The 27,601-nt window shown below is 38.0% G+C and overlaps 1 protein-coding gene across 1 annotated transcript; it reads left to right on the forward strand.

The window, feature by feature from the left end:
• Nucleotides 1–119: 119 nt before the first annotated feature.
• On the forward strand, nt 120–20,238 carry NMBR (neuromedin B receptor). The gene is made up of 3 exons (XM_068184767.1): nt 120–844; nt 14,860–15,208; nt 17,515–20,238. Exons 1-3 carry the CDS (start codon nt 429–431, stop codon nt 17,914–17,916), a joined length of 1,167 nt encoding a protein of 388 aa, XP_068040868.1. The 5' UTR covers nt 120–428; the 3' UTR covers nt 17,917–20,238.
• Nucleotides 20,239–27,601: the final 7,363 nt, after the last annotated feature.

Raw genomic sequence — 27,601 nt, forward strand, 5'->3', positions numbered from 1 at the left:
CTCTGCGCCTCGCCCCCGCCCCCGGTGCCGCGGCCCGGCCAGCACCCGCGCCGCTGGACAGCGCAGGCGGCGCCGCGGGGGCGGCGGCCGGACCGCGCCTTCGCCGCGGCGGCGCGCCGAGTGCGCTCCTGGGGGAGGCTGTCCCGACGGCATTCTCTGCCCCCAGGCTCAGGATCTCCTGCCCACCAGGAGAGGCTTGTCCGAAGAGCCGAGGGACAGCGCACGGGAGTTTTTATTTCCCTTCCCGGCCACTGCACCGGCGGACATTCCTCTGCATTTCTTAAGGAAGAAAACTCGGCAAAGAAGGGGTAGGAAGAAAGGCAGTAGGGAAGGCGGGGAAAGTTAATTGACTTGCAGAGAGGTGAAGCTTTCCTGTGGCTCCCACTGCACTTTGCACTGGAGACCTTCAGCGCACGCGAACCTGTAGGATGGAGCCGGAGCCCCCGCCCGAGCTCGCAGCAATGCCCATCGGGGCGAATGGGAGTGTCCGCCTGGTGCCCGACACAGCCCTGCTGTCCCCGGGGAGAGGCACGGCCATGTTCATCATCCGCTGTGTGATCCCTTCTCTTTACCTGCTCATCATCACTGTCGGCTTGCTGGGCAACATCACCCTCATGAAGATCTTCATTTCCAGCAGCGCCATGAGAAGTGTGCCCAACATCTTCATCTCCAGCCTCGCTGCTGGTGATCTGCTCCTGCTAGTGACCTGTGTGCCTGTGGATGCCTCCCGGTATTTCTCTGAAGAGTGGCTTTTTGGAGAAGTGGGCTGCAAGCTCATCCCTGTCATCCAGCTGACCTCTGTTGGTGTCTCTGTCTTCACTCTCACCGCCCTCAGTGCTGACAGGTAGGAAAGTTGGACTGCCACTTCATCTCTCTGCAACTTGGGCTAAGGCTGGATGAAAGGTAAAGCACCTCTCTAGATAAGGCATCCCTGGTTTGCAATCCCTTAATTGCAACCTGTGAGGTGCCCATGCTTCTTCTTCCCTCACTGAGTGATGGCAGGTGGTACTAACTGAAGTTAAAGGGTATCTGGAAATGGCTGTGCCTGGTCCCTAGCTTGCAGGGTGTCAGCTGCAAGAATTGAGTTTAGCCCTGTCTTCTGCACCTCTGGGATGGTCCTGTAACAGTCCATATATTGGAATTTTATTAATTAGAATAAGGTTTTAGATGCTAGATAAGACCCTTGCCAAGTCACAATGTTGTGTCCACAGGCAGTGAGTGTCTCAAACCAAGTTAGGCACAAATGTATTTTAAATCAGTTTATTTCTTTCTGCTGAGAAGGTGTACACAAGTGTGTATTATGTGTGTCTGTGCCTTAGTAGGAGAGCAGGTTACCAGAGGTGACTGCCAGAACTAGCTTAGCTTTTGGGAATTCAGTGACACCAAATTGCTCTGTTTGAATTGTCAGTCTTAAACTTTTGTTCAAACTATTCTTATTGTCTTCTGAACTTTTAGAGAAGAAGAAAAAAAAAAAAAGGCAATACCCCCCAACAAACTAGAAAGTAACAGTTTTATCTCCAGTACTTGTCAAATTAGGAAGAAACAAAGAGCTGGATCCCCAGTTTTTCCTCCCAGTTACTGTGAATGGATACTTAAGGCATTTATAGCAACTGAGTGGCTGTAGGACTATGCTTCAGGCTCTGAAAGACAAAACCTTGCAGTGTAATTGCAAATTTAAATTATATGAAATTATTTTTCTATATAAGCAATTTTTTTTGGCCAGAAATGAAAATGTTTAATTCCTTCTCCATAGAAATTCACCCATTTTCTTTTGTTGGGTTTTGAACTGAGCCCCTTTGTTATGTTGGTGCATGATGTGAAGAGTTGAGTTTAGAAATACATCTTCACACTTAAAGTAATGTTTAAGATGTTAATGTTAGTGTTTAAAACTTTTAATCCTTTATTTTCTGTTGTTTTTTTTTCTTTAGCTAATTCAATCCATTGTTTGATTTCACTTGAGGGTAGTCTTCAGTGAACATTAATTTCAGTTCTATTTGAATCAGGACCTAACATATTTGTCTATAAAGACTGTAACTTGTGAAAATGGATTATGGTTTTAAAGAAGAGCTTCTTGCAAAAAGTATATTAAAATGAACACCTGTAACTCTCTGATTACCTCAGTTAAATAGTATTTCAAAATCTGTCCTTACAGATCCAAGGAAACCCTGCAGTTCTCTTTCTGCTCTATTTCGACTCCTTAGTGTCCTGTGGTGTACATCTTATTTGAAAAGGGAAGAAGTTAGTGGAGATAATTTCTCTAGAGAAATGTAATGTGAGGGAATGCTGGTGATTTAATGTTTAAGGATTCATTCATTTGCTTTTTATATAGCTTTGGAATATTCACTGTTTGATTTTTCCAGATAATTTTGTATCCCTCTTTTTATATCAGTAAAGAGTCAAGAATTTATAATAATGACTCTGCTTATGCTTAATGCATCTAGAATTGTACATACTAAAAAACAGTTACAGTTTGTGTGCTGAGACCAAATAAGCTCATAATAAATACATTTCTCCAGCATTCTGGACTCCACAGTAAATGCCAATGTCATAAATGGTTATACTAGGAATTTACAGTGTTTCTTTAAACTTGTAGTTTTATTTGAGGTCACTGAGAACAAAAAGCTTTTACTTTACAGTCAGAAGATCTTCCACTGACTTCAGAGACCAGTCTCCTAGGGCCCCGGAGAGTGCTGAGTGAAGCTGGCTGAACTTTCAGTGGTGTCTGGGTTGGAGACAAATCTGCTCTTTGTACAACACTTGTGTTGAACTAGAGGGGAGGCACTGGTGTGGAGGGGTTTCTGTGGCACTAATCTGTAGCCAGATTCTAATGTGTGTTGTAACTAGATCAGTTGTGGGTGGTTATGCTGGCAGATCAGAAGTGTTGGCTGCATCCTGCACACAAGAGGTGCTGAAGAGGTCAGGTCTGGTTGTGAGTAGTGTTTTCTCCAGATAAGTGAATCTAGGGTAGGATGTAAGCAGTGATGTCATCAAGAGGGCTCCATTATAATCCAGTATTTGGTCTGGTACACAATGTCTTCTTAGTGGCCCTTTCTTTCACAGGTAATGTTCAAAGTACTTTTTAATATAGGGTAATTAAAGCCCTTCCTGCTTTTTGCTTCTTGTAACCAGGAGACTGTATAGAATGCCAGACATTGATTACACTAAAGAACAGATTTAGGAATACCTAGGATTCTTTGGAGCATGCCTGTGTAAATTAGAATAAGGGAGGTTGTCTTGGTTTCCACAGTCGAACTAATACTGATGTTTTTATGTGGAAATTCTGCATAACAATTTCCTTATGTGTGATACATTTAACAGAAGTGGCTAGGGAAGCTACAAACTCTGAATGATTGTTGCCAACAAACTGAAGGAAGAAAAAGTAGTACTTTTAGTAGTACTAAAAGTACTACTACTTTAGTAAAAGTAGTAGTATAAAATTGCATATATATATTTTCTTAAGTTGCTGGATTTCATAAAGATTTTTTTTTTTTGCCACAGAAGTCCTCCTCAGCATCAGTAATGTTTCATTGTGACGAACATGCACCTTTTATTTGGAAAGCTTCATTATCTTGTATTGAGATTATTTGAGTTTTAGTTTGGGGGTTTTTGTGTGTGTGTACAAATGTCATATGGAATTTTAAACATTACTTTCCAGACTTCCCGTCCATGCAGATGGAATTTAGCAGCATATCTGCCTGAGGTTGCCCATCTCCATCACAGGAATAGCAGCTGGTTCTTCCCAGCCCAGAGCTCCTGGAGGTCTGGCTGCCAGGTGTGGGGAGTGGTGCCCTGCTGCAGCCCCACACGTCTTGGGGCAGAGAGGGGTGGGAGGTCAGTGGGGCAGGTGGGGATGGTGGCAGCAGAGATGTAGCAATGGTGGCACTGGTGGTACAGGGTTTTGGTGTCAGAGCAGGATGCAATCTCCCTCTCCTATGGGATGGAGAAGGCAGCCACAGGAGATGTGCTGCTGAGCCAGCTGTCCTTTCTCACTGCCACACAAGATATGTAGGGACAGCAGCCCTGCCCCTCATGGCCACTGAGTTTTCTCTATTGTGGAGAAACCAGACCACCTCTACAAATCTTAATATTTCTCTTGTTTATAAAACCAAAGAAAAAAGAGAGGGTGGGAAACAGAAAGAGAAAACAGACTGGATGACAAATGAGGAAAAGGAAGAGGGCCGAAAGACAAAAATGTACCAAAAAACGCAAGGGGAACTAAGGGGAGTGTAGGACAGAACACTCCCAATAGTACTCAGTACACCCTGGAAGTGCCCAGAGCTGGTGCATGATGGCCAGGGATGCACTTCCTAAAGATGTGATGGGACAAGAATTGAAAAATTAGGCCTTGATGAGCTTGTTTCTCCAGAGTCCGTGGACTGTAGTTTTGGCAAGGGTTAATGGCTGTTGATGAAAACATCTCAGGACTTGGTGTCATCTTTGATAAGAAGGATAAAAATAAAGGAGTGAGAAGCGTTTGCCAGAGGGACTGCAGCATGACACACATGAAGGAAATATGTGCCACCATCTCCTCACTGCAAAAAGGGTAGAAGCCAGGGATGAACCTGACTTGAACCATCCAATGAACTTGCTTACTGCTGCATGAAGTGTTTTTCCAATTTGTGTCCACAATGGACCATACATTTAGCTCAAAAGTCAAACTGGGCCAATAGAGCTCCTCATCTTATTCTCAGGGTGAGGGATCTTGCTGTTTTGTGCATGGGAAGGAAGCTAAGTAGGGCAAGAACTTAATCTGGGAGGTATGGAAAGGTGTTTCCAGGGTGCTTTTCAGAGGTAGAGGTCTGGATGGCATTTTAACCTTGGTGTGAACAGCTCTGGGGGCAGTGAATTAAGACTGGGTGCTACAATGTGCACTTCTGGCATTACTGCATTATTGTGTGGTACCAACACAAGTGAATAGCCTTTGGAGGAATAAATAGCAGCCCCTTCTAACAGCTTTAGACTTGTCCCACATAATCTTTCCTTTTCTCTTTAACTGTTATTTATGCCTCATTTTTTGAGCGATCTGTAAAAATAGGATTAAAGTTAATTCTGTTTCTTTTCCTACACTGAATTTTATTTCTAATGAAACATTTAAATGTGTTAGCTCTAATGCAGTTCTGCTGCACTCTAATGGAGACAGCAAAGCTGAACTCCCCCTAATACATTTGGAATAGCACCGTATTTGCTTTCTTCCTCAGTAATGTGACATAAAGACACCTTTGAGACAAATACTTGGTTAACAGGTAACAGTTAGAAAATTTAAATTCATACTTAAATAGCTAAATATAGTGCCCGAGATGCTTAAAATGTATTCTATAGATTTTCATAGCCAAACTATTTGTGCCTTCTATTTTTTTCTTTATTGATTTGGAAGACTGCAATCTGTATTGTAAAAAAATCAAAAGTGTTTTTTGCATGTTTGCACTGTGTGCTGACTTCTGATGACATCTGATAGCAAAATCTGTTTTGGCTCAGTTTACTGATCTATTATCTCCTTTTTTTGGGAACTTCTGAAATGTTCTGAAGTGTGAAAAGCTGCCCTAGTAACTTCTTTGGGTTTTTTAATTAGTAATATTGCTTTAATGAAAACTTTTTATTTTTCTCAGAATTTATTTTTAGTTTCTTCTTTTATTATGGCAGATGCTGATTCAGTCTGAAATACAATGACTGTATTGAAAAATATAAATGAAAAAATATAAAATTCTCCTTTCTGATTACATGTAGTGGATCAGGTAAAGCAGGACATGATTTCCTTTTGAGCTCTGATAGCTGATATTCAGGAACTAAGGAGTCCTTATGAGGAAAATAGTATTAAACGACATAATGAAAATTACTTATAATTAACCAAAGAATAAAGAAAAAATAATCAAAGGTAAAATGGAAGATTGTAAGTGAAAAACAATGCCTTAGCTGTATACAGTGGATGGGAAAACAAAAATACATGGACCAAGTAGAACTATGAGATTCTAGAAGTATATATTTTAGATACCCTAACACTTGAGGTAAAAGTATTGAATGAATGAATTAGTGAAGTGCATTAAACTAAATGATGGTGCAGATGTTTCTCTCACTGTAGGCTATAGCAGTATGGTTATAATTATGCAATAACAGACAACGCAAAAGAAATTTAAGAGAGCTTTGGCAAGCTTTATCTGTCACATTTTTTCAACTTGCCTTTTAGTTCCTATATGCGAGCTTGACTCTCAAAATAAAGCTTCCCAGAAAACCTTTGTCAAATTAAACTATGAGGCCTGTCCCCACCCAATAATTTTCCAATTAATTTATATCCATCTTATGCAGATAAAAGGAATACTATGTAAAATATTCCAGAAAAACAGATGGTAGAACCACTCCCTGCCCAACAGTCTAGAAAGATTTTTATGTCTGGAGTAGGTTAAGGCATTAACTATTCTAGGGTAATATTGTCCAAGCCAGGCAATTCAAATCAGCTGTTGGAGAAGTTCCTCTTGTGACTGTCTTTTCACAGCTGAAAAGGATTTCTCAGCAAATAACATTTTCCTGCCAAGTTAGGCAACTGTTACTCAAACTTCATACAGACACATGCATCTGTTAAACTCCTGCGTTTGTGCATGTCCTGTCTGGACTGTCCAACCCATACAGAAACAGCTTAGATTGAGGATGGTGAAGGGAGTAATGACTGTGGTGTTTATCCCAGTCAGTGATCAATGCAGTGCCTGTGTTGTGCTGGCAGAAGCAACTTTAACTATTGCAAATGCTGGTGTTTAGATTGCCTTTTGTAGGCTGCAGCCTAAACACGGAGAAACAGCTTCAAACCTCCTGTTTCCTGCTTCTTTGAGCTATTCAGTAAAAGCCTGTGTCTGTGACAGACAAAATAGCTGCTAAACAGCAGATCCAGCCCAATTCTTAATGAGCATGTATATCACCATTAATTTATTTTATTTGTTTGCCCCTCAGCATAATGTGATACATGCTTCCCCTATCTATCACACTGCAATGGGTTAATACGAATTGGAATGCTGGAATTCTCAAGTCAGCATTTAGAAGTTCCTCAGAAATGATGTCAAAGATCAAGTATGTTCTACCAATGCTTTGTCTAGGGAAAAGATTTCACATGGTAAGTTTGTTAGAGAATAAATAATACATCTCTGTATATGTGTGCAGTGTGATGTAACTCTTCAGTATTTTTCTGAAAGGGATAATTTATTGAATCTTCATTTTAAATTGTTGAATTACGGAAGAACTTGTTATTTATGATATGAGTTCTGCTGCAGAACCAGACTATATATTTCTGATGCAAAATTTTTTTATGGGTTTTTATATGTATTAATGAAACAAAGTATTTGCAGTCATAATCCCTAGGTCTAAACATGTTCCACTAGCAACTTCTAAGCCATGCTGAGATTCAGTGTAATTTGACAGTGTAATTACAAATAGCAAGTAAGTTCTTACAAGTTTATTAAATTTGTAGAAATAAGAGGAATGCTACTTTGGTGCCATTGAAGAGAAGAATATTTTGGAATTGACACAATTTTCAGGTATCAGAGAAAATAACCACAAGACAAACAGTCCACATAAGCTTTTCATAACTGCATCTGCTACATGTAGATTTGTGTATTTCCAGATTTGTATGAGCCTGTATCAAAATAAAATTGTGGTGTGTGTGCAAACAGGAGATAAATGAGTTATTCTGATATGTTGTCATTATATCTCATATAATTTTTTTTTCCTTCACATGATTATTCCACACACTGTTTCATTTTTTTCCAACTGCTTTTCATAGTATTTTTTTAAGAATAGTTTCATGCTTATGTTTTGGCTCCAAATTTGTTTGATTAAATGTATTTTAAGGATTACTACATTAACTTTTCCCTCTATAATGTTTTATATTCCTTTTTTTTTTTTTTTTTTTTACCATGGTGTGTACTTGTTTATTTTCCATCAATACTGATTTCAGGGCAGACAAAGATCAGAAATTGCAAATAAAATTGAACTGGAAATGTGTTTAAAAGTGAGAGTAGAGCTTTTAGATGATAATACTGGAGCAAGTGAATGAACTTGATGATTTTTGAATCTAGAAATTAGAGATTTAGGGTCTAGATTCTCAAATGGGAAAATCTAAGTCTGTCCTAGATATATTAATAGGGGTTTGGTTATTTAATTCTTCCTAGTTTGTAACATTTCTAAAAATCATCTGACCATGTAATGTTCTTCACAACAGTATGATATCTGCTGTGGTCTGGGTTATGACTGAATTCATCAATGAAATGGGAGGAATTGTTTTGTAACAACAAAAATTTTATAAACTGGCACTAAGTATATTTTACACTTGGGATTTCTTCTTTCAGGCACTCTAGTTTCTGTAATTGATATTTTTATTGACCTCCTGATTCAGCAGTGATGATTTTATGACATCTTTTTCATTCAAGTATGTATAGATATTTTTGCTGAGAGACATGCAGTAAGCACATAGCAAATATGCAGATAGCATGCAACTCTGTCTCATAAGTCTAAAGGTTGGGGTATCTATGGGATTTGGATCACACTTATTTGAAATGGGAAATGGATTTCTCTTTTCTCAAAATCCTTAGACCCTTCAGGATTGAGACTATAAACCCTGAAAGAATTAAACAAGGTTAGTTGTGGTTTTCTACATTTTTTGAAAAGGAGAACAGAAAACTAGGGGGAAAAGCCAGAAAGTACCTAAGCTTGTGCAGGCTGCACATTGCAATGCCTAATATCTAGCCTAGGTACTGACTTTCCCTTCATCCTATCCACTCCTCCTGAGTGGAATCCAAAGTCCAGAATTCCAAATTAATGTTGGAATATGATTAATAATCCAGAAAGGTGATAGAAGCCAAGAGAATATATATGCTAAGCTTCCTTATGCTTCCTCCTGGGAAATAGTATATACAGTTGCTTGTGTGATGCAGTGGCCTAAGAATAAAGTTCTCTCCTCACAGGTGAAATGTTAATTTTGAGCCACTGTCTAGCAGCCTGGGCAATGGCTTCCAGACACCCTGGCATCATGGCTGGCCCCACTTTGGGCCTGAAGAGGCACATGCCAGAGCTGCCTTTGCCATGGCAGTTTTGTGAAGGGTGATGACTTTGGTGTGCCCCAACCATTATTTAAACATAGCTTTGAGATCAGACTCCTCAGCTTGGCTGTGCTTAGTTTCAGGATTGTAAATGAAGCTTATGTGCAAACAGAGTAGGTGCAATCTGGGGAGCTCCTGGCGCACATAGCAGGGAAATACAACTGCTTGCTTATTTTAAAAGTCAAGAAAGAATGGGCATCGTGGGTTGGGGTGGGCCAGCCATTGTGTAAGGCTTCTGGATAATGTTTTCAGGTGCCTGAAAGTGTGTGGTGTCTTTTTTATGCACGTACACATGTCTGTGTTTATCTATCTATATATGCACAAACCCAAATTCAACAGTAGCAGAGCATGGGACTGAGGACTGGCAGTCAGACACTTGTCAAGATGGATTTGTAGAGGTCCATGATGTGGTTTTGACCTGGGTCAATCGGTATTCTCTAAACAACTTCTTGGCATGATTCAGGAATAAACACAAGCCCAGTGGCCATTACCAACAGAAGTGTAAAGTGCCTAATTTGTTTGGATGTGGTGGTCTTGTACTGGGCAATTAATGAGATTAATTAAATAGTCATGGATGTTTGGCCAATGCCACTTGGCCTCCAGGCCTAAATATAGACTATGGCACTGTTTAGTTTGCTCATACGGATGTAGCATCTTTATTAGATTTGGTTCTCCTCTCTCCTCCTTTTCACAGTAGAGACTTTGAGAAACTGCAACTCTAATGAAGACCTATTAGTCTGTCTTAAGATATGTTAAAACATGTTCATCAGCGACTTGAAATTATCAAACTTAAATATAAATTTAGTGGAAATACTCAAATATATGAACTTTTCTGAATAACATCTGGTGAAACAACTTACTAGTATTGATTTCAGGCGAAGAATTGAACAAATTAATTATGGTACTTTTAACTTGTGCTTGTAACTAGTGCAGATAAAAATGAATGGCTTTGGAGAAGTAGAAGTAAAGTCCAGATTGCAGGCAATGAGCTGGCATTGCAAGATTTGCATGAGCTTGTAAGAAGCATAGTTAGCTAATATGAGGCAAATAGCAAGTAGCAGAATTGGAAAGAGAAGAAAAAATGAAAAGGAAAGAGAAAATTTCTCCTCTGAAACGCTGGGTGGACAGGACAGGTAATACACTTCATGCAGAAAAAAACCCTTCCACCATCCTGGGAAACTTCTGGTTTGATTCTTTTCAAGGTGGAGAAATCATCAACAAGTGTTGAGCTGTTATTGATAGTTTTTGGCTCAATAGTGTATTTTTACAGAGTGGAAAACTTTTTCCACTTAGGAAAATCTTAAGATTTTCCCCCTGAGAAACACAGAACACATGTCATTGTCATTGACTTTAAGTGTGTTAACACATGGTCTTCTAGTCTGCATTTCAAATACTGTTCATTACATTCACTATCAGACCTCAGAGATGCTCATTCCTGAGTGAATGCAATTCTCTGCTCTCCAGAGATAAGCTCAGAATAAAAATATTGATGTTACCTGAAAAAAGAGAGAAATGTACTTTACATTTCAAGAATTATTAAGAATAAAATATAACAATGCTCATCTTAAATCAAATGATAAAATGATCCCACAATGTTTTCAGCTAGATAAATTGTTGTCCTCTTAATGATTCAGCTGGAGTTGAGCCAATTGAACTGCCCATACAAGGAAAAGGGCTTTGGTCCCATCCAAAATTTCATTGTACTGTAGTTGAGTGGACTTCAACAGTACATGATAAGGGTATTTTTAACAAATACTGATTATACAACCAGGTTTCCTTTTCAGATATAAGCTCTTATGTTGTTAAAATTTTTGTGTTTGAAAGCACCATGCAGGGACACAATAAAAGACTACCATATGAATGGTTTTGATAAATTACTCTAGTTTGCAGGAAATGCAGTTACACAGCAACATCACTTTAGAAAGCTTATTTATAATGAGGCAAATAATACTAACCCCTCCCGTTCCAGGATTAAAATGAAAATTAAAAAAAAGTAATGTGAAACTTCCCTGCCTGAATTATGTTACTGCCTGGCTTCTGAAACTTCATTATATTTATTTTCATTGTGATGTCATGTAGGAAATTAGATGATAAATTAGGGTCCTATTTGTGACAGGTACTATATAAACAGCAACAAGAAGAAAGTCCTTGACCTGAAGGACTTTTAGAAATGACAAGACACCATGCAGAATCAAAAGAGCAAAGAGATATTTAGGCTAATCTGGGTAGACTGGTAGGCTATTTTCCAGTGGCTGCCTAAGTATTGACTAGTTGTTTAGGGGTTTTCTTGTTAGTTTTTTTTAAGGTCATCACAACAAAGTACTCTAGAAAAAGAGGTAGGAACCAAAGGAAGGACAGCATAGGTCTAGTAAAGCAGCACCTTTTTTTGAAATCAGCTGTGTGAGAGGGAAACAACATTGTGGAACATAGTGGATGCAGCAGAATCAGGAGTAGAGCTTTCCATTCTAATTTGGAGCTGAGAAATAACTTCAGAATGTTTTTGAAAACAAAGATTAGGAGAAGTAGATAAAATAGATTGGAGTTTAGAAGGTAGAAAAATGTTATACCTCTGGAGAAAGAGGACATTCTTCTCATGAATTTATTTTGGGATTGTGTAGAAGGGAGGAGATTGCTTTAAAATGGAAAAAAAGACTATACAAAAAGAAAATCTGCTGAAGGAGAATGGACAAGTTTGTGTTTGTGTCTGTTGGAAGAAACCACAGCTCCAAGGATAGAAAGGGCTTCCTGAGTTGGGGTCCCTTTGTCAGCAGTCATAATGATAGAGGATATAGAAAGACAGAATTTACATGACAGCTTTTAATTAAAACCAAATGCATGTTTATAATTATTTCCTGAACTTCATGGCAACTTATAATTTGCTCTTTTTTCATCAGTGAAGTAAAAGAAAAGATGAATTTACTTACTAATTTGACTAATTTGCACAATTAGTATAATTTACTGACATTGGTTTTACTGATGGAAAATATGGTGTTTGTAATTTGAATGGTTGGTAGCATATTTTAGCCTTACACAGGTTTTATACAAAGGAAGAGGTTGTTTTTTCACTTTGGAGCTTCTCATTGCACTCAGTTTATATTTTATATTTTATTTTATCTGTAACCTGTTTCTTTTCACTCTATAGCTTTTTAAAGATATAAACAAGATGACAGTTTTTTTGTAAAACACAGTGCATTTTTCTTGACACTGAGTACTGTGAAAGGCTGACTCCTAGGAAGAATGCCACCTTGTAGTCAGTAAAGTAGCAAGCTGAATGAAAGAAGCTTTTTTTTCGTGTGTGCTAAACTCATCTCTTTTGTGAAAAAGGGCACTCTGCTTCAATGCCTTTCCACTTGGAGTAAGTTATGGCTCAGAGAAAAACATACTATCTGCTGAAACAGCAATATATGCCAAAGTACAAATATATGTCACATCTTCTACTAATGTAAAGACTTCTGAAAAAGTCTTCCATTTAGAGATTAATTAGGCCAACTTGCTGCTAAAACAATTATTTGTGACATGGTCATTTATTTGGGTCATAGAACTGTGGTCAAAATATTTTGAAGTGATGGAATGGAAAAGGAGAGGAAAAGAAGCTGTACTACAAAACATTGTTTTTATCCAATTTCCTCCCCGTATCCCAAAATCCCCAAATCGGCTCTTCCCTAAGAATGCAAACTTTTTAAAAAATGAGCAGATGTAAGGACTTGACATCACGTCAAAAATAGAGGGTCTGTCTTTATGTAATGAAATAAAGGCAGACAGAAATAGGAAGCAATTATTGAATAATAAGGTCACAGTTTGTGCTGGGGAGTATCCATGCTTTGTGCAGAAACTTCTGTCCTTCCTGTGGCAGTATAAAGGCTTTCTTTACACCTTGGTGTCTAGGGAATTTCTCACTGTGTGTTAGCAGAAATGGTATATAAAAATTAACAGAGACAGTTTGCTGAGTTTTGTTTTCTACTCCATGATAGGGGTGAAAATACAGTAAAAATTCTCTCTCTGAATTTAGAGAGGATATGGACATTAATAGCCTTTTTTTTTTTTTTTTTTTTTTTTGTTATTTAATGATCAAACAATTTATCACACACCTGAGAAAGACAACTCCAAAGCACATTTTGACTTACATATTCTCTGAAGGAAAGGCTTCCTTGGGTACTGTTACAGAGCTCTGTTCCAGACACTTTCATGGCATAGCCAGTTGCAAACTTCTGCTTAAGGTGTTGAGGGGCTGTGAACTACCTGTCAGGACCTGCAAATTAGCCGTAAAGGGTATATGGATCACAGCTCCGTTTATCAGCATTCCCTTCAGCAACCACATTATATTTACATATAAACTAATCCTTGGTAAGTATTTAGACACTTGCTCATATCTGTATGTATTTATGCATAATGTATATCTATCTACATACATGGATAGGGAATTTTATCACAAAGTAGAGGCTTCTAACTTACTGTTCTCCTTGATCTAAGCTCATTATGTATCTAATAGAGAAAAAAAACAAGCACCCTAGAGGGTGATTTAATACACCTAAAATCTGAATCACTCTTTGAAAGTGATTCATACTTCTCCAGAGACTACAAACACCTGAGGATGAACAAAGTTATGTACCTGGAGTATGAATCTCTCCTGACTCCCCTTATCCTGTTAAACTTTTCCTTGAATATTAAAGAAGAATAATTCTTTCCATTTCTCAAAATGTCTGCTCTTTCAGAAAAAATCACAGCCATCCCAAATCAAATTGAAAGTAGAAACAAAAAAATTAATGCACTTAAGAAAAATCTCATGAGCTCCCCTATTGCCACAGCTTAGACAAAATAAAATGTTTGGTTTAAAATTTAGTTTTTAATAAAAACATTTAAGCATAATTTACTTACACTTAAAAAAAATTAAATTAATTTAAAATCTAAGTGAAACTTTAAGGTATCCTTGAAATATTTTTCTCAAATTCTATTTGTCCTTATAACAATTACACTTTCTTGTGGAAAGTTTGCCTTTGTATCACCTCCTGCAATGATTTTTTTTTTTAATAAAAGAATTCCTGACCAAAGTCTACTTCTATTAATTTATTTTATTGTACTCCAGGGTGATATTTCCATTCTCTGCAATTCGTCTTGTTTCCATTGCAGGGGCTATGAAATTTTCAATTCCACAAAGGTTTATATGCAATCATACATTATGAAACAGTTTTGCAAAATGCAGTGTGTAGAGCAGCAGCTTCCAGCTATTGATGTGGAAATGTTTACTTTATGTAAGAGATTAATACTTCTGCACAGGTCCTTGGGAGTCATATATGCCTGACTTTACAAAGATGCATATGTTCCTCTGAGGGGGGCTGGGAGTGTCCTAGAGTGGGAAAGTTGTGGTGGTAGCAAGAGAGAGCCCTGGGTTTCAGGAGCTGAGGAAAGAAGGAAGGAAACACTAAGTGTGCATGTGCTGGTATACGTGGAGTATGGAGGTAGGAAGCACATGTGGAGATTTGCTGATATTTGGAGAAGCAAAGTGTAGAGCCATGGCTGATTCTTCATTTTCACCACACTGGCACAGAATTCGCACCTACAGCCACAGGTTGTATCCAGGTCTCCTTCTGCCTCCTCTGATGAGTGTATACAAAAAAGGTGGAGATTTATAGAATGGAAGTTAAAGAAAGATTACCAGCCCCTTGACATTTCAAATAAGAAAAAAAAATTACATTATTTTCATCAAAGATCTGAAGTATGCTTGTGGATTGCATGTTGAATTTGAATACCTTTTAATTTGTATCTGCATTTTGATCAATTTCAGATATAAAGCAATTGTAAATCCCATGGACATCCAGACCTCCAGTGCAGTGCTATGGACCTGTCTCAAAGCCACTGCCATCTGGGTAATCTCCATGCTCCTGGCAGTTCCTGAAGCAGTGTTCTCCGAACTGGCCCACATCAATGACACAGATAATGCCACTTTCACAGCGTGCATACCATACCCCATGACAGATGACATGCATCCAAAGATCCATTCTGTGCTGCTTTTCCTTGTGTATTTCCTTGTCCCTCTTGTAATTATCACTATCTACTACTATCATATTGCAAAGAGTTTAATAAAAAGTGCTCACAACATCCCTGGGGAACACAGTGAGCATTCCAAAAGACAGGTAAGCAATTTGCATTTTACATCCTGGTAAAAAAATTGTGTGCTGTATACACTTATAAATGAAAGTCAAGGAATTATAACATCCAAATTGTTGGATTTTGCAAAGTATTAGTTCAGTTTCCACATGAAATAAACCAAGGATTATCTCAAGATTTTCCTTGTTTTCACACTTAATATTAAGTCCAGTATGTAAATGAATATGAACAAGGAAAATTAGAAATTCACTGCTATGAATGCACATTCCTAACAGCAAATGAGATTGGTGTACATGTTTGTACGTGCTATTACTGTAACCATTACTTCTATTCTTACTGAGAACTGATGTTTTTGTAGTTAATGATGGTAGCTTCACCTGTCTCTATAGGCAGTCATTTTAGGAAAGAAACCTTACATGAATGTTTTGAGAATTGTCCCTTTTTGCTTGGAAAAGAGAAAACTGACAAAGGCAGGGAAAACTTTACTTAGGGGATCTGAGATTCTTTTCAGATGAAGGAGTGCTGGAAACGTGAACATAGAACATTAACTGTTTTTTTTTTTTTTTTTTTTTTTTACTTTCTTGGATACAATACTGAACTTGTACTTTTCTAATATATTTTCTGTTAGAGTGTCTATAAAACTCTTGGTATAGATTCTGTATATCTTTGAGACAAAGCATTTTAAAATGCTGGACAAAGCCAATCTTCCCCATAAAGCACAGGAAGCAATACGTTAGTAACATTAATAGGAACACACATGTGTACAAACAACAGCTTTCGCAGTGAAAGTGCCTCTGCTGCTTTAAAAAAGCATTAGTACTGATAGAGAAAAATACTTACACCATTTAAATAGTTTTGAATTGTTTTCTCTGCCAGTAATTTAGAAAACTACTATCATACTCTCAGAAATCTCTTTGCATGCACACATTCTTTTAGAAAGACTACATTCCTTTACGTCCTTTTTGAGCAGCATTTCATTTCTGCTCTAGTCTGTTTCTTGTCAAAAGTGCATACATATTAGCACTTCATGTATTATTTTATTTCCCTGTGAAATATAGAGAGCCTTTTGGCTGAACCCTCTGGATGGAAACAATATTTAATTTATACCACATTTCTGAACTCACATGTATTTTCAAAGTAAGAACACATTTTTTCATTCTAAGTTTTTCTTCTCTTTGTTAATTTATGAGGCTCTGAAGAATAGAAAATTCTGGTCAACTTACATATCTCCCAGCAAGAGGAAATAAATTCAGACTATTGCTATCAGCTTATGTTTCTTTAAGCCAAGTATAATATTCACACTATACTTCTGCACCTTTTAGTCTGCTCTTGCAATCTGAGTGCAAATGCTATCAAATTTGAATGTTAAGGTTTTCCCATATTTTTTGATTTCCCAACTTTTTTGTTTAGATAGACCCAAGAAAATAATTTAAAGATTAATTTCACAGGTTTTGAAAAAATGTTAGATTAAATTCACTTGTTTGGTTTTTTTCCCCCCAGAAAATTGAGCAAAGTAGAAAACTTTCCTTCCTCTACAAAACTTTCATGCTTGATATACATAACAAATGTTTTAGGAGGAATATGGGGAAACTTTCTGCCTCTCTTTGGTGCCTTCTACCTGGCCAGTTTATCTCCCTCTCTTAGTTTGGAACCTCTGTGTAGGCTCCTATCCTGCCATCTTTTCAGCCACTCTCAGTATCTGCAATGTAATCTGTTATAGCTTAGCACTGCAATTAAGGTACATTTTGTGATCTTATTGCAATTAATAGAACCTTTCACCTTCCCCTGGAATTAAGATGCTTTGGATGGTGTAATACAATTTTGGTGGTTTCCCAAGGAGAGAGGTGCAAGCTGAGGCCTTCAGGGATATAAGTACCACTGTATAGCTAACACCCTAGTAATGTCTATCTCATGATATCTCTAGATTTTGAAGCCAGAAACTATTTCTAAACAGCTTTCTAACTAAAATTTAAGTTTTGAGCAAGCACTGAGATCTTATCAGAAAAGGTTACGTTTCATAACATCTTTTGGTGCATGTGTACAGGTTAAAAGCCAGTGCTTCCTTGGGTCATGAATCACTCTTGCTGTGTGTATCATGTAGAAAGAGCAACCTTCTGTAACTGCAAACAGCTAAGAAAGTTCACTGAAAGAGGAAAAGGAAAGTAAATGAGGTAGCAAAAGTCATTCAGGTCCTGAAGGAAGCATTTTTGCTGGCCTTACTCTTGACAATTGCTGAAGCTAATATAGCAAAATGCTACATATTTTAATTCAATCTATTATGTGGGGTAGTTCTATTCATTGTTGTTCATTTGGATTATCTTCATCTTTTTAGATGGAAACTCGGAAGCGTCTGGCAAAAATTGTTTTAGTTTTCGTTGGCTTCTTTGCTATCTGCTGGTTTCCTAACCACGTGCTATACATGTACAGATCTTTTCATTACGATAAGATTGATCCATCGATGGGACATATGGTTGTTACCTTAGTGGCCCGAGTGCTAAGCTTCTGCAACTCTTGTGTCAACCCATTTGCACTGTATTTCCTCAGTGAGAGTTTTAGAAGACATTTCAACAACCAGCTCCGCTGCAGGAAGAAAGCTCAGAAAGAGAGATCTGCCAGCTACTTGTGCAACTCTTCTGCCATTCAAATGACTTCCCTGAAAAGCAATACCAGGAACACAGTAACTACCATGACACAACTGAATGGGCACAACTTGAAACAAGAAATGTCATTATGATCTAATGAGTGTGATTTTTGACTCTGAAAAAAATCTGAACTTTTTCTTTGTAGCTTGTAAGTCACTTTTGGCTCTTGTTCTTAGACAGTCCTCAGAAGAGAGGCTCTGTTAAATTCTGGCCAATCTGAGGTTGTTTTGCATCGTCTGACTCTTGGAAGTGAAGAGTATGTTTTATTGTGAAAACAAAACTGACTGGCATAATACTGTACTTTAAAGGAGATGCTGATAAATGTTTGACATAAAGGAAAGCAGTGTATCTGATAAAACATTGCTTTAAAAAGTATAAATTTTCTGATATGAAAATATGTATTTTTAACTGAATATTGATCCAGGCTTATGTTTTGCTTTAATAGATTTTGCATGACTTTAGCTCTGTGGTGCGTGTGCTAGCTTTGCTGATTAAGAATGTTAGGGATTTTGAAGTCCATTACACTTTTATTTTTAATTTATTTTTTCTTTAATCAGCTCACATGTTAGCACAGGTAGTCAAATAGACACAATGACTGAAGCTTATTGCCGCTACTTATACAAGGCTGTTCACATAAAAGTGTGAAGGGGGGTGTCAGAGCTGAATCCCCCCCTTATACAGTGTCATAGAATCTGACAAATAATCATTCCCAAGCCAGGTGAGAGGTTAGCTTTCATATTTGAGCTCCAGAGAGAAGGTGCTCACAGTGTCTTAGAAGGGACAGTAATAGCAGATAAAGGCACCTTGTGGAAGTAGTTTTTTTATGGTCGGTTCATGAGCCAAATGTAATTTAAAGTATGTTTTTCTTTACAGTTGGGTGAAACTGCTCCAGCACAGATTTGTCTCTGTCACAACACTGTATCCTATACTTATGCAGTGACTTCTCTAAGGTGAATACTAGAGAATACACTAGAAATTTAGATTGGACTTTGGAATTAGTTGCTAGTCTTATAATTTCAAAAGCTGAAGTGCTAATGCAGTGTATCAGTTCATTGTTATCTTTGTCCTTAATAATACACTTGCACTTATTTAGTTGTGTTTGTAACTCTCTGAACCACCTGAAGTTCAAAATTTCTTTCACAATTCCTCTTTCTTCAAAACTAGTGATATCCCTACCCAAATTTGTAAAGAAATGAGAACTTATATTGATGTAAACTGTAAGTGTTCTAGCTAGTTATCTGGAAAAATAAAAAATCCCTGGTTGTAACCACTCAACAGGGAAAGTAACAGATTGAAGTTCTTAATGTCAACCAGCCAGTGAGACCTATAGGAGAATGTAAAGTAGTTAAAGTGGTATGCAGCATTCAAATGAGAAAACTTATTAAGTTCAGTTTACTGGCTCCATATGGCCTACTCGAGCTGGTTGCAGTTGCCATGTGACTTCAGTGGCTCCTTAGAATTATTTATACAGAGGAGTTATTAGCATGAACTTGTAAATCTATATGGAATGGTTTAGAAAACTGTCATTTTGTCATAGTTTAGGAATGGAATTCCTCAATTTAGTGTTCTCACTGGAACACTCCAAACCATGTGCTGCTGTCTCACTCCACACTTCCCTCTCTCCCTCCCCCTGCTGTGGGATTGAGAGGAGAAATTGGAGGCACAAAAGGTACATATCAAGGGTTAAGATGATAAAAATTTGCTAGAAACAGCAATGAAATAAGCAACAAACAGTAGTAACAACAATATTAATAAGAGAGTGTTTTAAAAATTAATAACAAGAAGTGAAGGATTCACATGCAGTCACTTACCATAGGGAACTTAGCACTACCCGGACCACTCACTTCACCATTGGCCTGACTGGAAGGAACCCATCCCTCCCCTGCCCCCTGCTTTGGCATGAAGTGGTATAGAGTAGCCTTGGGGTCCTGGTCATGTCCCTCCTGACTACTGCAGAAATGAACCCTTTTCTGGCTGGAACCAGTACACATCCATAACTGCCTGACACTGCTTCAACCTCCTTTTTCTTCATTTTGCCTCTTCTCTTTCTTCATGCCTTAGTTTTGTGTGAGCCCACATGTTCTCAGAACTACTTTTTAATTTTATATCACTAATTCTTCCTGGGTGCCAGACAAAGTTTTGGATTCTGCTGTTCTGATCAGTCTCGAGTCCTTTTCACTCACAAATATTTTACACCTGCAAAGCACTAATGCTAAAAGTCTTCCTTTGCCAATTCCTGATGTTTATCATTGACTGTGATCAAGTTTTCTGTTTATTTCTGCTGAGGTTTTTGTGGTTCCCTCCTCCCCATTTTGTTTGACAATCTTTCTACACTGCATAGCCTTTCACAGAACTTTGAAATCCATTGCGGTTTTTATTTCCTAAATGATTTTTTTTGATGTGGACATTACCAGAGGATATTTTTCACTACTGGAAAATAATAATCTAATTTGTAGTAATTTGTAATAGATGTGATGCTTCTGTTTGATTGATGCTCTCCACCCAATGTCTTAAATTGCTGTGTGTGGTATGGACAGCATGAACCATCTTTCTGGCAGAATGGAAAGCTGCAGTCTGTTCCTTTTTGTTGTGAGGGGAAGGTGTTCAGAGGTAGACTATAACTCCTTCTTGTCAGGAAATCAGCACGGTTTTGCTTTATTATTTCCCAGACCTAATATTCAAAGTCTGTTTCAAGTAAGTAAACTAAATTTTATATAGTTCCTTTCAAATTGTTGTAGCATGGTGTGGGGGAATTAGTTAATCTTTCTGGAGCTTTACTAGGCACGTTGCTAACCCAATGTGCACATTTTGGAAGTGTCTGTTACTGTGCTTCTGTACATGTTGTATATAAGCTGTATGTATAAAGCTATTTTCAGACAACTCTGCTTGCTAACAATTAAAATGATAGTAGAATGCATTTTATGAAGTATTTTATTCTAACTGTAGTCAAAGGAACAAAGAAAGTCTGTAAATAAGATCATGTTAGCTTTTCATATACTACATTGATATCTATGCCAAAATAGTTGTTAAAATGCCATCTGTTTTTTTCTATTATAAAAATTTCCTTATTTCATAAAAATCAGTTCTTTTCTCTCTTCCTCTTCTGAGTTTTAAGATAGTTTCTTTCAAAAATATTTTTGCAACGATTGAGAAAACTATCATTCCTTATTAGTCTTTGAAAAATGAGAGAACAGAGGTAATTATTGTTTCCTCATTGTAAGACATTTATTTTTTTATAGACTAGAGCTAGTACAACATAAGTCTGATAGCATCTTCTCACTCCATCCTGTCAATACTAGGAGTATTACATACACTGCTGAATCCTGAAATGTCAGTATGGTTAAATTCTCAACCAACCTGAGATATCTCATTTAGCATTACACTGTGAGGTGATAATTATCTTCAACAAAGCCACTTCACTTACAATACAGGACAAATTTTTATAACACACCTGCCCCATAGATATTTTTCTTAACTCAGTCAAGACAGACTTACAGAAACTATGGCTCAGGAATTAGCAGGGCTGATTGAGAGGTATTAAACCGTGCTCAGAGGGGGAAAGGGATAACACCAGGCTACTAGAGATCAGTCTAGGGGTAGCAGGCTTGTTACAAGGGCAAAACCATTAGCCCAACTGAAGTGCATCTACACCAATGCACACAGTATGAGCAGCAAGCACAACAAGTTGGGAGCCATTGTACAACAGGAAAATTATTTATTTGCTATCATGGAAATATGGTGGGATGACTCTCATGACTGGAGTGCTGCAGTGGATACCTATAAGCCCTTTAGAAGATACAGGCAAAGCAGGAAAGGTGGTGGGGTGAAACTGCACGTGCCTATGGGCAAAGATCAGGGGGAAGGTCAGCAGGGTGGACATCATGGTGGTGGGAGTTGTTATATTCCATCCAGCCAGGATGAACAGACAGAGGAGGCATTCTACAAGCAGTTAGCTGAAGTCTCATGATTGCTGACCCTTGTATTCATGGGTGACTTCAGCTTGCCAGATGTCTTCTGGAAACACAACACAGCAAAGAGGAAACAATCTAGGAAGTTCCTGGAGTGTATGGAAGGCAATTTCTTAACACAACTGGTAAATGAGCCTTCCAGAGAAGGTGTCCTATTAGACCTGTTATTTGTGAACACAGGACTGGTGGGTGATTTGGTAGTCAGTAGTTATCATGGACATAGTGGCCAGGAAATGTTAGAGTTTCAGTATTGGGTGAAATAAGGAGAGGTACCAGCAGAACTTCCACCTTGGACTTCCAATGAGCAGACTTTGGCCTGTTTAAGACACTGATTGACAGAGTCTCTTCAGTAGTCCCTTCAGTTCAGTAGTCAATTCTGAAGTGCAAAGGAGTTTAGAAAGGCTGGATGTGCTTTAATAAGGAACTTTTAAATATTTAGGACCAGGCTGCCCCCAGTGGTAGAAAGACAAGTCATCAGGGAAAAATACCAGCCTGATTAAACAGAGAACTTTGTCTGGAATTTAGGGGAAAATAAGAGAATCTATCATCTCTGGAAGGAGGGTCAGGTAACTTGCGAGGACTATAAGGATATTGCAAGGTTATGTAGGGATAATATGAGAAGAGCCAAACTAGAATTTGGATGTATTTTATGAGATGTGAGGACTATAAGGATATTGCAAGGTTATGTAGGGATAAGATAAGAGGAGCCAAACTAGAATTTGGATGTATTTTATGAGATGTGAAAGTCTGGAGTTAGAACTAAGGGTAGATGATCTCCAGACAGTGCAATATAATCAATATGATCTAAAACCACTGCCAATTTTAAAATTACAAAGTACTTTTACTTTTGAACATCCCAATGTCTGCAACTAAATGTTGCTGAGCCCCCATCAGCTTTGCCTGTCTGAGAGCAGATTTACTTAACCTCTATAACAGTGCACACATCTCAGAAAAGCACAGCATAACTTTAGGTGGACTCGTGAATCTACAGCAGCTTCTCCAATCTGATTCTGTGGCTATGGAGAATGGAGCTGTCAGCAGCAGAGGAGGTATCTAACTGTAAAAGAGAATGCCAGAAATGGCAAATATTATAGCTTTCACTGTGCACCAGCCTCTGTTAAATGCTTCTTCTATGTCTACACAGTGTTTGCTTTCTTTTCCTCTGATGGCAAAAACTGATATGTTTGACACATTTCATTATTACCACTTTCATACAGATACAGATCAAATAAAAACACATGGACTGTAGTAGATTTCCACACAATGAAGGAATGACAGTGTTCTGACAGTGTTCTAAACCATCTTTTTCCCCCAGGAGTGATGTGGGCATCATTATAACCTCTTGAGCCAGGTTATAGTCCTACAAGAGGGGATGTGTTACTGAATCTACTGGTAACCAATGCCAGTGAGCTAGCTGGGGATATCAAGATTGGAGGCAGTCTGGGCCACAGTGGTGGAGTTTGCTGTCTTTAGGAATATGGGTGGAGTAAGGTTATACCCCTGAACTTTAGGAAAGCAGAATTTAAGCTTTTTAAGGAGATAGTCAGTGGGATCCCTGGGATAGTGTCCTCAGGGACAATGGGCTAGGTGGAACAGAGCTGGTATATTTTTAAGGGTGTCTTCTACAGAGCGCAATAGTTAGCAATCCCCAGGAGTAAGAAGTAGGGCAAGGAAGGCAAGGGATCAGCATGTCTGAGTTGGGAACTGCTTGTCAAACTACAGGGAAAGAAGCACATACATAGGTAGTATAAATAACGACAGGTAACCTGCAAAGAGTGTAGAGATGAAGTTTGGTTGTGTAAGGGAGGGGATGAGGAAGGCCAAGGTGAAGCTGTAACTGAACCTGGCAAGGAACACAAAAATAACAGGAAGACCTTCTACAGGTATATTAACCAGAAAAAAGAAGTCAAAAGTGTACCCTCTGATAAACAATGATGGAAAACTGGTAGCAACAGATGAGAAGACTGAGGTACCCATAAACTTCTTTGCCTCAGTTTTCAATGGCAGCCTCTCTTCCTGCGTATCTCAAGGGGATGGACTGAAGGATGAGGACTGGGGGAGCGAAGTCCCTCCCACTGTAAAGGTCAGTTCATGACCACCTAAGAAACTCGAATGTAAATCAATGGCATCTGATGAGAAATATCCCAGAGTCCTGAGGGAATTGATTGATGTAGTTACCAAGTCACTCTCCTAAGTTTGTTTGAAAAGATGTTTCCTTTTCAAAGATCTTGTTTCCTAAGATGTTTGAAAAGTCATAGCAGTTAGGTAAAGTCCCAGGAGTAAAAGGGAAAAAGACAGCCTGTGAGAGAGATGGAGGGAGACTATTTACAAGATCATATAGTGACAGGACAAAGGAGGATGGGACTAAATGGAAAGAAAATGATGAGGCACCAGAAAAGGTTTCCCAGAGAGGTTGTGGATGCCCCACTCCTGGAATTGTTCAAGACCAGGTTGGATATAGCTCTGAGCAACCTGGTTTAGTGAAAGGTGTCCCTGCCCATGGCAGGGTGATTGGAACTAGATGATCTTTAAGGTCCCTTCCATGATTTTATGATATATGGTTGCTATAGCAGTCTAGCTCAGCTGCAGACCAGAGCACAGACAAAGAAGAAAAGGCTAAAATCAGTGGTGTGTCTCTTAACTTTTGAGTGAGACATTATTAATATCATTACTTCTAGGACCACAAACTCTTCCACTCCCACAGGACTTCTCTTTATGCACTGCAAAGGGAAGGACATAAACATAATAAGGATCACTGTAAATCCAGTATTTACTTATTTTGGAGATCTTTGCTTTGCCACTTGCAAAATGACCTTTTACTACGGTTTTCTCAAATGATCTGTGTGTTGTTTACAGAGAAGAGCAGTTTTGTGGGTTTGATCTTTATTGAAAAAAAGTGTCTGCATCACCCTGGCAGTTCATATCACAAGAAGTCAGGCTACATTTTCCAGCATAGTGACCAGTACTAACAACAGGCTCAAAAATACATTTCAATTAAACATCAAAGCTTCAAATCAGCTTATACCTGGAAAAGATTTAGCAGCAGCTGACCAGAAAATCAGCTAATCAAGATGTATTTCGGAATAATATTATTAAAACCTGAGCAGATGCAAACTCCCAGTTTGACTCTTTTGCCCACAAGTGCAATAGAGAACGGAGACTACGTGCAGAGAGGAGGAAATGATCCTTTTACACAATATGCATGGGAGGACCAGCATGATGATGATCACACCCTGTGAGACTTCCAAATGGGCAAACACGTGCTAGGAATTTAAGCAACTTCTGAACTGCTCTTCAAAAATGTAAAGATTTTTTATGATTATTTTATAATGGCAGTAGCAGCCTGAATCGGGCTAAAAAAAAGGGAGAACGTTGCTAAGGAGTTTTTGGTAGTTTTTAACAGTATGTAATCAAGCACTGTATTGAAGACATTAAGATGATGGAACAAGGTACAGATAAGAGCAACAGAGCTGGTGAAGGGCCTGAAGCACAAATCTTATGAGAAGTGACTGAGGGAGCTAAGGCTGTGTAGCCTAGAGAAAAGGACACTCAAGGAAGATCTTATCATTCTCCACAAGTATCTGAAAGGAGGTTGTAGCCAGGTGGGTGTTGGTCTCTTCTCCCTGATAACATGTGACAGGAAGAGAAGAAATGGCCTCGGGTTAGGAGGGAGGGTTTAAATTGGATATTCGGAAAAAAATCACAGAAGGGTTTGTAAAGCACTGAAACAGACTTCCCAGGGAAGTGGTGGAGTCACCAGACCTGGAAGTGTTCAGGAAACATGTGGCTACAGCACTTCAGGAGTGTTTAGGGGTGAACATGGTGGTGCTGCTGGGTTGATGGTTGGACTAGATGATCTTAGAGGGCTTTTCCAACCTTAACAACTCTATGGGTGTATGAATGCTGCAGATCAATTATTGTTTCCATGGTGGATTGTAGAGTCTTTCCTCCTCTTTAGGAACACTCATTAGCTTTCTGTGGCAGTGCTTGGATTGTAGATGCAAGTGTGATCTGAGAAGTTATGTGGTGATGTACAGTATCAGCATTCAGTGACATTCAGCTGCCAACAAGCAGAGCTGTTGGCAATTCCCATGACATATTAGATCTGCAATCAGACATGTAACTGGAGAAAATAGATACCATAAATACATTTTTAAGCTTCTTGTTTGTAAGAGAATGAGAGGAGGTTTCCATTACAGAGAAAAAGGAACGTTTTTTAGGTCATAACACAACACTTACTTGTTACCTTACTGCCATCTAGCTAACCTGCCAAACCTTGTCATCATGCTGATCATCCAGAAAATTATTCTTAAAATATAGATTATTATCCTACAGAAACCATTTTGAAAAAAAAAATATTTTTGGAGAAAAAAGCTTGAGCTTAACAAACTAACCTAAGTCCACATCAAATTATCTTATAGAAAGTGCTAATCAGGTAGGAAAATAATTACCATTTAATTGTTAACATTTCTTGTTAAACATTAAAAAAATAAAGAATGGCGACATTTCATGACGTGAAATTTGACCAAAAATGATTAGAGCATGAATCAAGAACGGCCATTTGTTTAGGCCTCTGTTTCTTTACTGTTTTTGACCCTTCTGATCCTCTATTGTCTTGTACCTTATGTTGTGCCTTATGTAGAGAGAGCATGAAGATGCCTTCTGCTGTAAATTCTAGTCATGTAATTAATTAGAAATCTCAGATAAAGTCCCTTAAAAGCATCAAGAATTCCCTTGAAGAAAAGTGATGGAGGTAAGAAAATAGTCTGGATCTCTGTGTTACTTTGTTGTTGTTGGGTATTTTAAAATAAATTTTATTTTAATGGATTCACATATAGCTTAGAGATATTTGTTAAAATGTCATTTTAAGTTTTGAATAACTAGAAATCATGAGTTTAGAAACATTATTTTGGGCTCACATTGGTGTGAATACAAAATAAGAAACCCTATTTTGTATTTTCTAGGAAGGTTTTCTTGTACAAAGGAATTAAGGTGATGCTGGTCTTTCTGAAAGATTTTCTTACTTTCCTCTTTATCTTTCCAACAGAAACTCTCAGGCTCTGAAATATAGCATCAATTTACGCATGTTTATTCTTAGCAGTGTAAAGCCATAGTAAATATATGGTAAAATAGACATTCTTATATAACTTTATTTTTCATTTTTTCTCAAATAAATATAGAGAAAACAATAAGGTAGCTCTTCAAAGTTCTTGTGGATTATAAATTAGACCATATGGGACTGAGTATCCATTGCACTACCTCAGCAGTTACCTCAATTTCAGTATAATTGGATACTAAATAAATTTTACTTTTGGAGAAAGGCAGCTAAAAATTAAATCTTAAGAGTTTCATGTTTCAAGCTGAGAACATGTTGGCAAGTGTTCATTGTAATAAGCCTGTTAAAAATCCATTTATTCATCTCATTTAGCTTCTATAATTCCCACAGAAGCACAAAACCAACAAAGAACAACTAAAAACCAAAGTGTCCTGTGTGATGCTTTCCACAAGGATTGTCTTAAAAATTGAAATTGCTTCCAAGAAAAGAAATTATGCAAAAGATATCAACAACTGTTTCTTGAAAATATCACATTTTATATGAAAAAATATAAACCTTTTAAGAAAAAATATAGTATTTCTTAAATCTAAGCAAAAAAGCAGAGAAAAATCAGATATTTTACTTAATGACAGAGATTTTTTGGTTTTGAGGAGAAGAACATTTCCATTTATCTCAGTTTGTCAGAGCACAGTGCTAACAATGTGATGGTTGTGGGTTTGATCCCCATATGGGCCATTCACTTAAGAGCTGGAC

The sequence above is a fragment of the Anomalospiza imberbis genome, chromosome 3 (assembly GCF_031753505.1).
Source record: "Anomalospiza imberbis isolate Cuckoo-Finch-1a 21T00152 chromosome 3, ASM3175350v1, whole genome shotgun sequence".
In the NCBI taxonomy this organism is placed as follows: domain Eukaryota; kingdom Metazoa; phylum Chordata; class Aves; order Passeriformes; family Viduidae; genus Anomalospiza; species Anomalospiza imberbis.

Bases quoted from the DNA above. Each gene is read 5' to 3' on its own strand.
- NMBR (XM_068184767.1), top strand. From the start codon at position 429: ATGGAGCCGGAGCCCCCGCCCGAGCTCGCAGCAATGCCCATCGGGGCG. The intron at 845-14,859 runs GTAGGAAAGTTG...GATCAATTTCAG, and splicing joins ACCGCCCTCAGTGCTGACAG to ATATAAAGCAATTGTAAATC. The intron at 15,209-17,514 runs GTAAGCAATTTG...TCATCTTTTTAG, and splicing joins GTGAGCATTCCAAAAGACAG to ATGGAAACTCGGAAGCGTCT.